This window comes from Notamacropus eugenii, chromosome 1 (genome assembly GCF_028372415.1).
Source record: "Notamacropus eugenii isolate mMacEug1 chromosome 1, mMacEug1.pri_v2, whole genome shotgun sequence".
Lineage (NCBI taxonomy): Eukaryota > Metazoa > Chordata > Mammalia > Diprotodontia > Macropodidae > Notamacropus > Notamacropus eugenii.
The window spans coordinates 334074230-334087267 of record NC_092872.1 but is presented as its reverse complement, the minus strand read 5'-3'; the positions used below and the strand labels follow the sequence as shown (position 1 = coordinate 334087267).

Here is a 13038-nt window from a genome sequence, read left to right as displayed (position 1 = left end):
TTTATAGTCATAAAGAGGTTAATTGAAATTTCCAGGATCTAAACATAACTTTATAGGACAAAACAAGGATCCAGTTTCCTTTACCGAACAGCAGGTCAACCAAGTATTTTCTTCTCTGAGCCACTTGTGTTTAACATCAGCCCTCCCACACAAAAACCAAAGCTTTGAGGATGTTTTGCTGTATGTTGCAGAAAAAAAATCTGAATATATATTTCAAGGAAAATCATTTCTTAAAAGAAATACATGTTAAGAAGGAAAAGGAAAATTATGGTCATGCAGATGATCCCTAATTATCACCATCACTTATGCAAAAACTTATGAAAAGAATTTTATTGTCTAAGAGTAACTGCCAATCATCTAGGATAAGGCTTTAATAGCCCTTTTATCACCTAGCAAGATTTACTTTCAAGAGTAAACTTCAACATGAATAATATTTAATGGCAAAAGAGAAATTTACTAACTGATTACTACTTAACATTTTGGAAGAATAAAATTCGTCTTATTTGAAATGTCAGAGGAAGGAAAAAAGCAAGGATACACATATATCCATGAATATATTCATATCTTCTTTCATATCTTCTCTCTCTCTGTTTGTCCCTGTTAATCTGTTTCTCTCTCTCTCTCTCTCTCTCTCTCTCTCTCTCTCTCTCTCTCTCTCTCTCTCTCTCTCTCTCTCCCTCCCTCCCTCTCTCTTTCTCTCTTTCTCTCTGTCTCTCTCAATTTGTAAAGATCTCCTCTACTTTGTTCTTGTTCCAAACCCCATTTTTTAGGGAGGGGACATGTAGCACCCCTTTCCCATTGGTCAGGCCTTGTGCTAGTGTAATTGTTAAAGCATTGGTAAGACTATGCAAATAGGTGGCAGATTTCTGATATCTATTTTACATTGATTTACATTTAGACACAGATTCTGAAGAGCAGACCCTCCCTTTTCCGTCTCCTTCAGAAAGATTACAGCTTCGTAGGATGAGTCCTTTCTCATCAACCCTTAATCTACAACCTAACTTTTCTGGAAGATCCTGTTTTGACATCCGATCCTCATCCCACCAGCTGAGTTTGCATTCTTCTTTACAGTCTCTGAATGTACCAGGTGAGCTGAGCACATCTGATGTTTCCTCTTCATCTTTGTGCCTTTATTCTGAAATATCTTACTTAGTTCTTGACATTCACATGTACATTACAAGGGAGTAATTATTCTCTGTGTCTGTGGCTGCTTCTAGGGTGAAGAGGATTTGGATAATAACATTTTGTGTTGTGTCTGTGTGATGTAACAACTAAGTCATTTGAGCTGCTCTTCATGTAGAACGACATTAATAAATAAGCCCTCCACATCAATAAAAGTGTTCCTTTTGCTCACATTCACACTTTCTGCTCACAAATTATTCTTTTTGTTAACACTGTCATGAATTATCCATTCTGTCATAGCATATCATGACATAGCACTAGCACCATCTACTTCCATAAGACTAGGGAAACATTCTAAAGGTATGCAGCTTCTGAATCCTGGAAGACGTTTGTGTCTGAGAGTAGATCAGCACATCTGGCCATGATGGGCTTATTTAAACAAAGGCTTGAGAGATACCAGCAGACTATATCCTGGAAATTAGGGAGAAAAGATCTAAAATTTGAAAACATTATCTGCTAGCATGAGAGTACTTTCTCAGTTTAAAGAAATGAACCTTTAAAAAACAGAATAAGATAAATCCACAAAGTCTAATAATCTAACTGCCTCTTGCTTCACATGTCATCAAGGCAAGTTAAGACCGATTCAAGCTCATTTTGCTTGAATTGCTACCAGACGTAGGTTTTCACTTTGCTGGGATCAGCCCAACAAGTAGAAAATAGAAAATTTGTCCAAGCACCACACATACTTAATTTCTTCAGAGTTATTTTATAATCATGGATGAACATTTTTACACATTGCATATTTCCAAAGATTTCTTTTCCTTTTGTTTCATCACCCATATAGAGAAATGAAGAAGAGCATGTCATGTCAGTCTAAAAGATATTCAAGGACTTCAAGCTTTATTAAGCATGGCCTTTACTTTCTTTTATGTTTCTCTCTGTATACTTTTAAATATGCTTTGGTACTGAATTTTTCCCATGTGTCACAGTTATTATAATATATATGTCTTAAGAATAAAAGGCCCTGTGGTTTGAGTTGATCGGAGGGTATATTTAATAGTACTCTAATAGTTACATAATTGAATTGTAACTCTTTTGTGTTGTGCTTAAAATAAAATACCTTTTAGAACTTCTGTTTTGAAAGTAAATATATATAAGCATAATTAATTAAAAACAAACACAAAAAACCCTGAGTAGAGCCTACATAACTGTTACAGCTAGAAATAAGTGCAAAAAGAAGTTCAATTAGAAAAAAAAAATTAATTAGAAAAAGTTCAATTAGAATTAAATTAGAAATTTCAATTATAAATTCAATTCGAAAAAAAGTTAGCTTTATTACACTCACTGGGCCCTAATTAACAGATAGGAATTTAGGCAGCTTTAAATTGAAACTAAGAATGAAATATAAATGGATGGATTATTTCTATTTTATTCTAGCAAGATACTAATCAAAAGTAGGGTTACATTCTTTAAATTCTAGTCGCAACTCAGCCTTGGACTTCCTCTCATTGAATGTTATACATGACAAAGCAACTTCCTAATTTTTAAGTTTATAACAAGAGCAAGGTACTTTAAACAAATATTCTAATGATGTTTTCCTATTAATTCAGTCCTCATATATCTTCCTTCAAAAATGTTGTTAGAGAGCAGTTTTTATTACTCTTTTTTGAGTAGGTATGGGGAAGTATTAGATTTCCTTTCTCATAATTCCAATTTAAAGCCAAATTTACAAGGCTCTTCTGGTGCCATCTCAAATTTTGGGTCTAATGAGAATAAGGTTAGGAAAGCGTGTTGTAATCTTTTCTGGAAAGCAGTGGAATGATTCATGATTGAAGTAGCATAGGTGTATTTCATAGATAACCCTCTATACTACAGGTCTCTATATAGCTAGGTATAAAATATCTTTGACATCAAAAAAGAATGCGGCTTTCAAAATATCTCTTTACTTTAAAATGATTTTAATAATAATAAACAGCATATTACTTAAATGATAGATATGTGGATGTACAGTAATATAAGGTGTATTACTATCTAGAGATTTTAGTAAAATTGAACATAGACCTAAATCATAGCAGTAGTTTAGCATAACTATGTTGATCTGCATAGCATGAGTTAAGAGCCATACTGTGACAGAATAGTTGTAAACTACAAAATTTCTCCATTTCATGCAAGATAGTCTTCTTTTCCCCTTTTTATTTAGGTAAGCTTCTTAACATGGGAAATTCATAAAGAAGTGGTAGAGGATAGAATGATGAGGTTTTTAACTACATAATTGCAAAAAGATTGAAAGAAGATTATTGAATGATAAGAATGTATCATGCAAAAGTATATCACAGATTTCACAGAGCAAAATTATCTAGTAAACTTGTGCAAGAAGTGGAGAAAGGGAAGGTTTCTGATTTTGAATGAATCACAGACATATTAACGTTATTCGGAATGTTGTTCACTAGTGTATATGAATAACTTTAAGACTGGTTAGTTTTTCTTATTTTTGATGTATGTAATATAGTATTTCTTTATAGGATGCAGTTTTGAGACACAATCAGCACCTTACTCTCAACTGGGCAAGTATATTTATTATAACTAAGTTTTATTTTTAGTTTATTTGTCGTGTTCATCAGTTTTCTTCACAGAGTAAATGGATACTTACTTTAATTCAAGAGAACTGAGTAATCATTCTTAAGATTCCATTACACCAATCTTTCGAATTCTTTTTATGAAAATAATCCAGCTCTATTTTTTATGCTTCACCAGAAAAAAAGTCCAATTTCTTCTAGTTTTCTTATACATTAACACAGAATCCTTTTTTATTGAAATTTACAGATAACACAAACCACCCCAAAAGTTATGTTTTGTATGATTTTGTACTGACTATTTTCAAAAATGTTCTCTCTTGTCTCCAAAGTAACGTAGTCCCACCAAAAGGAAATAGTAATAATAGCTGAAATTTGTGTAGTGCCTTATAGTAACAAAGAATCATCCAACATTATTGCAAATGCTCATAAAACATATGACTTTTCTTACAAATGACTATTTTACTTCCTGTTTCTTTCCTTCATGCCACTCATTTGGAATGACAACAGTAGACATTAAAAAAATGGTGGCAGGTATGAAATAACTTATGTTCTGTTAAAAAGTGCAGAAATCTAAGTGCATGTGAGTTTCCTATAAAGAGGTTCAATAGATCAGTGAATAAGTCTGTGTAAAGTGTGTTATTTTTAAGATAGTATTTAGGAATTAAAACTTGGAGCACAATCACTGGTGCTAACATGCTATTTTATCTACCCTTAATGTCTAAAAGGCCAGTACTTCTATAAATTATTATATGTCCGAGACTTAGAGAACAAATTGTCAAATTATGCTGTGAAGAAATTCATGTCATTTCTGCCCTGTTGCCAATTCTTAGTTATTCATGAAAATTGAACTCATAAACACTGATCTTGTTGAGCAACTTTTCAGTTTTTTAGTAGAGCCAAAAACAATTAAACTTTAATCAGTTATACTGAGCAGTATATTGACCATTTTTCTATTATCCTTCCTCCATAGAGAATTCCATATTTTAGACTTCCCACTTTCCCTTGCACATTATCACCTTAGTTCAACCCCCTTTTCTTCCTGGTGGTATTGTTTTGACAGTCTCCAGATGAAGGAAGGCATTTTTTTCTGTAATTGATGCCACTCCACTTCTGGTTCACTAAGTTGGGAGTGTAATCTGGGCAAGAAGACCCTTTGCCAAAGACATACCCTACTAAGACAGTTATTTGGTTCTTTGAGTCTTATCCTACATGAAGCAAGTGGCCACCACTTGGGCATATTCAGTGTTTTATCTTTTCTGGCCCTAGAAGCTTTCTACCTACCCAGTGGCAAGGTACCTAGACATAAAGGTCCTCATCCTGCCTAGACATTTTTAATAGACTGTAGTCACTGGTTCACTCTTGATAACTAGATTCCCTTTGTGTTTTTTCCCAGTTGCCTGGTTTGCATTTGACCCTGGCTCTGCACACTCTGACATTATCTTCTCCAATGACAACCTGACTGTGACCTGTAGTAGCTATGATGATCGGGTTGTGCTAGGAAAGACCGGCTTCTCTAAGGGAGTCCATTACTGGGAGCTGACAGTTGATCGATATGACAACCATCCAGATCCTGCTTTTGGTGTGGCCTGCATTGATGTTATGAAAGATATGATGCTAGGAAAGGATGACAAGGCTTGGGCGATGTATGTGGACAATAATCGGAGCTGGTTCATGCACAACAACTCACATACCAACAGGTACCCTTTGGCAGCCAACTTGCTGAAAGTCAAGCCTTCATGTTGAACTTCTAGTAAGAAAATAAGAACCACAGTCATAGTTCTTCTTCACTCTTTCCCCTTGCTCTTGCAAAACCAAGCCAGCACAGGTGTAATGGATATACAAAGGGTTTAGCTTTTGGAACAAAAAGCTTGTTTTTTAATTTAATTCAACACACATTTACTTAATGCCTTGTGTATATAAGGCAATATGCTAAGTCCTGGGGATGTGAAACAAATTAAAATGAACTTTCTGCCCTTGATGCTCTTATATTCTTATAGCAAAAGAACCATGAACACAAATAACTTTAAGTTGGAAATGTGCATGAGAAGCAAACAGTAGGCAAAGAGATTCAGAAAAGGAGAGACAGTTTGTAGGTGCAAGGACATTAAGCTAGGTTTCATGAAGAAAATAGCAACTTAGTGATTATACAAGTTACTGCACTACACCTTTGCCATCTGAAAGTTCACTATAATGCAAGTTAAATAACTAATTTAATAGGAAACTGGATGGTTTGTCCTGGAGTGTTTATCCTGGTGAACCTATTTTTACCTATCTATGGAACCATGAATTCTTTCTTTAATACCTAATGTATTAGGCTAAGAACTGGAAACATCTCACTGTTTCTTGTGACAGATAGGAAGAAGCTGGAAACTTTGGTGTGCAGGTTGTTCATAGGACTAAAATAGGCAATGATGAATTAATAGATGTCATTTCTTAATACTGTATTTGAGCACCATATTATGTTTAAGAGTTGCCAGGTTTTAGAGAAAATTCTCTTGCGTTTTCTAGTCTTTCCAAGTAAATGCATTGTATATATGATAAAAATTTATTTTGCAATTTTTGCAATAAGGATTAATTTTCTCTGACATCCTTCTTAACTTTTAACTCTTTTTACTTCTAAAGTTATATTTCTTAAACTTCCTAGGATGGATAAGTAACTTTCACAGACTCTGATCTCATTCAGAACCTGCTTGGGCAAATATCCATCAATTTATATGGTAATTTTTAAAAAGTCCATCTTTAAGAAAAGAAAAGAATTAAGTAATGGTAGGATGATGGCATTCTCCCTAATTGGATGTTGCAGTAGGAAACATTAGTCGTCCAGTGGCCTAGTTCAGTGTGTCCTTCTCTTCTTGTAGCTTGGATTTACAGTCTTTTTTTTCCCTTAGAGATTTTCTGTTACTTTGATCAACTCAATTTTGCATTATCCAGTGTCATATAGGTTGAGTTCTTAGATAATTTCTGCCAGATATACACTGGATTTCAGATCAGGGATATAAGCCCCCTGCCCCAAATTATATTTGGAGCAATGACCCTGCCATATGACTATCAGAGCCCAGACCAGAAGGATATCACATGTGTATCATACTCAGCGTCCCTTTTTATATTCTTTATTTAGAAGTGAAGGGATAAATAATAACACAATCTATCACACCATTCAGATTAACTTTTTTAAAAAAAAATAGATATCTTGGGCACAAACAACATCTAACTTGTGTTGTCATTGTAGAATTGTGTATAATTAATAATTTCTGAATTTTGTAAAAATGACTGCCTATACAATGGCCATACAGTCTTAATTCTATATGTGGAGGAGAGAGAAAAGAAAAAGGGATCTTTTATAGCTCTTACATTTGTATTTTTCTTCTGAAGTTCCATATAGCCAGACCATAAAAGGTGTGTGTGGGAGGAACAAATATGATAAATTTTGTTTAATTTTATTTTTGAGACTACTGACTAAAGTACATGACAGATTTTTTTACACATGTTATTTTGTCTCCAAGTTCCCTGGGATTGCTGCAGTTTAAGCATTTTCATCCAGTTTAGGTATTTTCTTAGACAAGAGAATCAGAGTCTGAGAGTCCATGATATTATAAATTGATTAAAACAACTTAATTCAAATTCTTTTTTTTAAATGATTGAGTCTCTTTCAAGAAGAATCTTTCAATGTTACGTGCACCAAGAGATCCAAGACATAATTCCTTGTGCATATTTTTCAGACTTGTCTTAGATTTCTATTTTGTTTTCGCTTTTATTTATGTATATGTATTTTAGTTATTAAATCAGGACAGCACTGTACTGTGAAAAAACCTATAGACTTACTGTCAAGAGATATGGGTTCTAATCCAGACTGTGCTGCTAACCAAATGTATGACTTGATGAGATCTCAGTTTCTTTACCTGTGAAATATTGGACCACATACTTATCAAAGTATGTCAAGCTCAAAATTTCTATGATTGTGTGATACCAAAACAGGGAAATTAATAAAGAAAATCTATTGTACAGCATAAGAAAAGAATCTTATCTCTGGTGAGTCAGAATATTTTTTTTTAGCCATTGGTGTTTGTTTTACTTGTTAACACTAAGAAGCAGCAAAAGAGAGAAGCCATTGTTCATTAATTATGTTTGGAAATGGTATAGTCTTTCAAATTTATAACTGAGTAAAAATTTAATTTGATCTGCCATCCCAATTATTTTCTTTTCCCACAGAACTGAGGGGGGGATAACAAAGGGAGCCACAATTGGAGTCCTTCTCGACTTAAATAGGAAAACCTTATCATTTTCAATCAACGAGGATCAGCAAGGTCCTGTTGCCTTTGAGAATATGGAGGGTCTGTTCTTTCCTGCTGTCAGCCTGAACAGGAATGTACAGGTAAGTATTTTGCCCCTACAGATGGACAAAATATTTTCATTGTAGAAGTTTCAAAGGCTCATGGTCTTAGGGTAAAATTCATAGCATTAAAATGAAAGACCACAGGGAGGGATGGTGAGGAGAGGGATGTGGTTGTAAGACTGGAGGAGGATTACAAAGACAGGGCAGGGGGGATGGATGAGGTGTAGAGTGAAGTGGTGGAACTGAAAGTGTAGTTGGTTCTGACTATAGAGTCTGATGTTGCTTTGTAGAGATATTATCCCTCCCTATCACAAATAGTCAAATGGGAAAGAGACAGAGAAAGAAATAGGTGGGGCAGATGCCTGGATCAGGTCAATGAAGGATGCTGAATCTAATTCTTAAGGAGTGGGAGTATATTTTTAGGAGGAATGGAAACAATTGTATAAGAAGCATCCAGTGGTCTATGTGCTCATTACTCTCTTTAATGTGAAGTACCGTTTTTTAGTGTCTGCCCTTGGGTATCATGTGGGACAAGAGAAAAGCAGTGATCACAGACATTACAATCATATATTCAGCCATAAGCTACAGTTTACATACCTCTATTTTATTGGATGCTGTGAGTGGGTTCTGGAGCAGCATAAGCTAATTATAACCATAAACCCACAGAGATATATAGAATTATCCCTATGCTTGTGATCTCATCATATTGAAGCAAATATTTCAGCTCTATTTCCTCTGGTGTTCCTAAATATTCTGGCTAATTACATTGGGGCAAGGAGAATGCACTGATTCAATTACTCTGAACCTCCAGTTGCTTCCTATAGCCCTGATGAGGAAAAAAAAATGTCTTGGCAAGTCTTCAGCATACTACACATCTAAGATCTCCTGCCACAATTTCCACTTACCCTCTAATTGTTCATAAAGGAAAAAATGCTGAGCTAAATATTGGTCCTAGAAGACATAATCAAGAGCAAGGGGGATGTGATAAAGAAACAAATTTAGACCTGATATAATGAAAAAATGTCCTAACAATTAAGGCTATCCAAAAATGACTTGTCCTAGGAGTAGTGGGTTCCCATTGCATTGAAGATCTTTTAAGCAAAGATCAGCTGACCGCTTGTCAGGTATTTTGTAGAGAGAATAGTTGTTAATATCTAAGTTAGCTGAAATGATTGCTAACAGTCCTTCCAAGTTTGAAATTCTGTGGTTCTGTGATTCTCCTCTGGTTTTCAAGATTCTTTCCTGAGATGAGAGTTTTTCTTATAACCTAAAGATAATGAAGGAAGATCAACCTTCACAAAGATGAGAAAAATAGAATCAGAGCAATACACAAAGCAGTTCTGAACAAACTCAATCTAGATTTCCAATGGGCTATGACCCCATTAACTTACAGAATTTTAGATCTAAAAAGGAACTTGGTTGTTCAGTCATTTTTCAGTCATATCTGACACTTCCAAAAACCCATTTGGAGTTTTCTTGCCATTTGTTCTCCAGCTCATTTTACAAATGAGGAAACTGAGGCAAATAGAGTTAAATGTCACACACCTAGTAAGTGTCTGAGGACAAATTTGAATTCATAAAGAGAAGTCTTCCTGATGCCAGGCCCAGCACTCTATCCATTGTGTCACATAGCTGTCCTCAAAAGGAACTTAAATATTAATATAACCAAGCTGGGTAAGAATTAAATAAATAAGTTTATGTGAAGGTTAATAGTGTGTACTAATGTACCTAAACGTAAATAGAAAGGCTTGGCATAGCTTGAGAATACCCTCTAGGAATATTTAAAATTAGTAAACATTCTGAAGTATAAAGTTTTCCCAACCCATCCATTCAGCTTCCAGACATAAGAAATAGAGGATTCAGAGCTGCCTTTAGCTACATTCTCCTGACTCTAAGGGGTATTTCCATTAAACATGCAGATTGACTTTCACTGTCTGCAACCAAATTTCCACCAGAAGATTTAGAACAGGAAGGAGGTTGAGAAGCAGATGGGAAAAATTTAGAATTCTTGCCTTAATCCGATGATTTTTTGTTTCCCTGAGAACCAACATCAAAGAAGAAAGTCACAAGGTTTCTTACTATGTCAGAGGGCAGAGAAGGCAAGGGGGAGAAGGTTACAATTTGCTGACCATATTCTTGTTGTAGGTAACACTTCATACTGGACTGCCTGTACCTGACTTCTACTCCAGCAGGGCATCAATAGCATAACAAGAGCCCTGCTCAGAAGCCAGCTGCCTTTGTTCATCCTTAGTTGAAAGTTGCTAAATTTATTCAAGATCAGACCTGATGACAGTAAGGGGAAAAAACTGGACAGTTCACAGGCTGTTAATATCAGAGAGAAGTTGGAAGAATAAAGCTGGTCTTCTACATTCTTTGTATTCTATAACTCTGCCATGTATCCTCTCAGTATCTCCAATGTTAACATGTCTGCATTGGCTTTGGTGTTTAGCTCTACTGATCAATAATATACCTAGATATACTTCAGTGTTACTCTGTGTCTAATTTTAGGTTTTTTGTTCTTTCATTGGGGCTTTAATTGGGGTGAGCTATTTCCTCTTCATGATAATGTTGCCATGATAAGAGAGAAATGTTCATGTTTATTTTTCCCAAGTTTTTCCTCAAGCAATGCTATACTATAAGGAAGAATGACTTTAAAAGAAATTTTGAAGATGTGGCTAGTTTGTTCTCTATTGAGCTAACTTGGACAAGGTAACTATGAATCAATGAAGGGTGACCTGGATATTTTCCCAGGGCTTTGATATTCAGAAGGGGCAAAAATTACAAATAATTTTCAATTGTTGCAATTTTAAAATTTATTACATTTCAATTTTTTTTTTTAAATAATACCATTGCTCCTTCTGCATACAGGAATAATAAGTAGTTAAACTAGGAACCTACCAGATAGCTTGCTTTGTTCCACTGGTTGACACAGACAAGGTAAGTTCTTCCTGCCCAGATAATCCAGTTGTCCAATGACCTTCCCAATATTTTCCTTGTGGTATCCTGGTATCTCTCCATATGGGCTCTGTTGCTCCTTCATAGGGCATCATTCCAATAGTATCTAGGGCTTCTTTTTCCACAAAGCTCTCTCCTGAAGTAACTACCCTCACCTCCACCCTGGGGGAAATAGTTTCTCAGGGTCTCTCTTTTCACAAAGCAGTGCCCTGAGAGGGCCCCTAGCATGCTTAGTGTTAGGGTCTCCTGACCCTACTTTTACTTTGAGAGTACGCTTAGTGCTGCTTACCTTGAACTCTAAGATTGTTCCAAAAGTCAGGACTAACTGATTTTGCTATAAATTAGCACAACAATACCACCCATATAAAAATTAAGCTTTACAATGGTCCAGAACCTTGTAATTAGAACAACTAGTCAGGCTTTGAAGCCAGTCTAATTTCTTGTTGATGGCACATGATATCAGCAGAATGTGACTAAAGTTAAATCAAACTTTCATTAATGTCTCTACAATAGGATAGCAATAACTGCTACCATGATAGGTCATACATGTATTTTCAGTTCTTCTGTCACTTATTATGCCCCCACTGGAACTGTGCTACTATGTATCATGGAGTCTTTCTCTGATCCAAATGATATTGGTACTCCAATATGTCAAAAGGGCAAAGAAAGTCCAGCCTTAAAATAAAAGCTCTGTGAGGGCACCCCTTATGGTTTCTGTTGGTGGGAATTTGCCAGTTAAGGATCTTTTAACATCATCCACAGTCCATCCGTAGTAAATTCACATTCCCCATAGAATATCTCAAATTGTAATCCATGGTAATCACGTTCTCAGGAATTTGCTTTTTTGACATTATACTTGTACCCATTTCCCTTGCCTACTATAAATAAAAATTTTAGTTTACTTTGCTTTCGCTCACAACTTAACTTTCTGGGAGGAATCTAACTAGGGAGGAAAAAAATGGACTCTTGTTACGTACGACTCCAGAATGTTAACTCTAGCTATTTCTGTTTAGAATTAATTGCATGATATTTGCAATGACATTTCTTTGGTTTTCTTCATTTCATAAAACGTTAGACAAACTTTAAGAAATAGGAAAAAAGTCATGTTTAGTTATACAATGATTTATTTGCCAATGTATCACATTCAGTCAGTAATGGATTCAAATGGGGGAAATGGCAACAATGAAGATAGCTAACACATTGGTGTTATAGAAAAAATGGCTGTAAATAACCACTTTTAACATTCACTTTTTACCTGTTACATTGTTCTTCAAGTTTAAATTGACCTAATGTATTGAATGGGTGCTATTTTGTTTACATCCATTTCAGTTTTTCTTCGCTACAGAAAAACTCTGTTGCAGGACAACACTAGTTTGATATCTGTTTTAATTTCCAATGAATCTCAATGGCTGGACCACTATAGACTCATAGTGACTGTTAGCTCTCTATGGAATTGTTTCTGCTAATTAGATTTCTAGTCCACTTAACACATGGTTTATGTTGTATCGTGTTTGTAGCTGCGCATAGCTGCTGTATTAAGAAACTATCACACTTACTGTTCCAATAAATAACTTTTATGAGAGAGCAATGAATGTTTATTTAGTTTATTGGTCTGTGTTTATCCTCTCTTAAAGTAATATCTGAACTGAAAAATGTGTCATTGGAAGTATGCCAAAGCTCTAACAATGAATATTTTTATTTCAGGGATACTTTCTCAAGTACAGGTTGAACTACATGGCCACTAAGAGCCCTTCTAACATTAAGAGTCTAGTATTCTTTGAAACAGTTGTTATCTCAAGTTCTACCAGCTGATTTATGATTTATACTAGCCCACACATGGAACAGTGTGTATGGAGAAATAGAACACATTCATAATTCTGTAGCTCATGCACCTGACACTGACTACCCCATCCACAACCTTAAAAAAAATACTTTCCAATTATATTTTTTTATGCCAAATGAGATAAAGCCCTCTCTTTATTGATCTGGTGCTCTTTCCTTGGTGGAACTGGGCATAGGTTAGCTACAGTGGGGAAAAAATCTTCTATTTCA

General features: G+C 35.2%; 1 protein-coding gene across 3 annotated transcripts in view; it reads left to right on the top strand.

The window, feature by feature from the left end:
* Nucleotides 1-12593, top strand: part of TRIM9 (tripartite motif containing 9) — a 160603-nt gene extending 148010 nt beyond the window's left edge. The window contains exons 8-13 of one of the 3 annotated variants that reach the window (XM_072629826.1): nt 899-1087; nt 3645-3686; nt 4206-4229; nt 5092-5395; nt 7908-8070; nt 10177-12593. In XM_072629826.1, coding sequence (XP_072485927.1) covers nt 899-1087; nt 3645-3686; nt 4206-4229; nt 5092-5395; nt 7908-8070; nt 10177-10239 — 785 coding nt within the window. In that variant the 3' untranslated portion in view covers nt 10240-12593. Of the gene's footprint in view, nt 1-898; nt 1088-3644; nt 3725-4205; nt 4230-5091; nt 5396-7907; nt 8071-10176 lie in introns of those variants that run through there. The other 2 variants (XM_072629824.1, XM_072629825.1) reach the window with 2 other exon arrangements.
* The last annotated feature ends 445 nt before the right edge of the window (nt 12594-13038 follow it).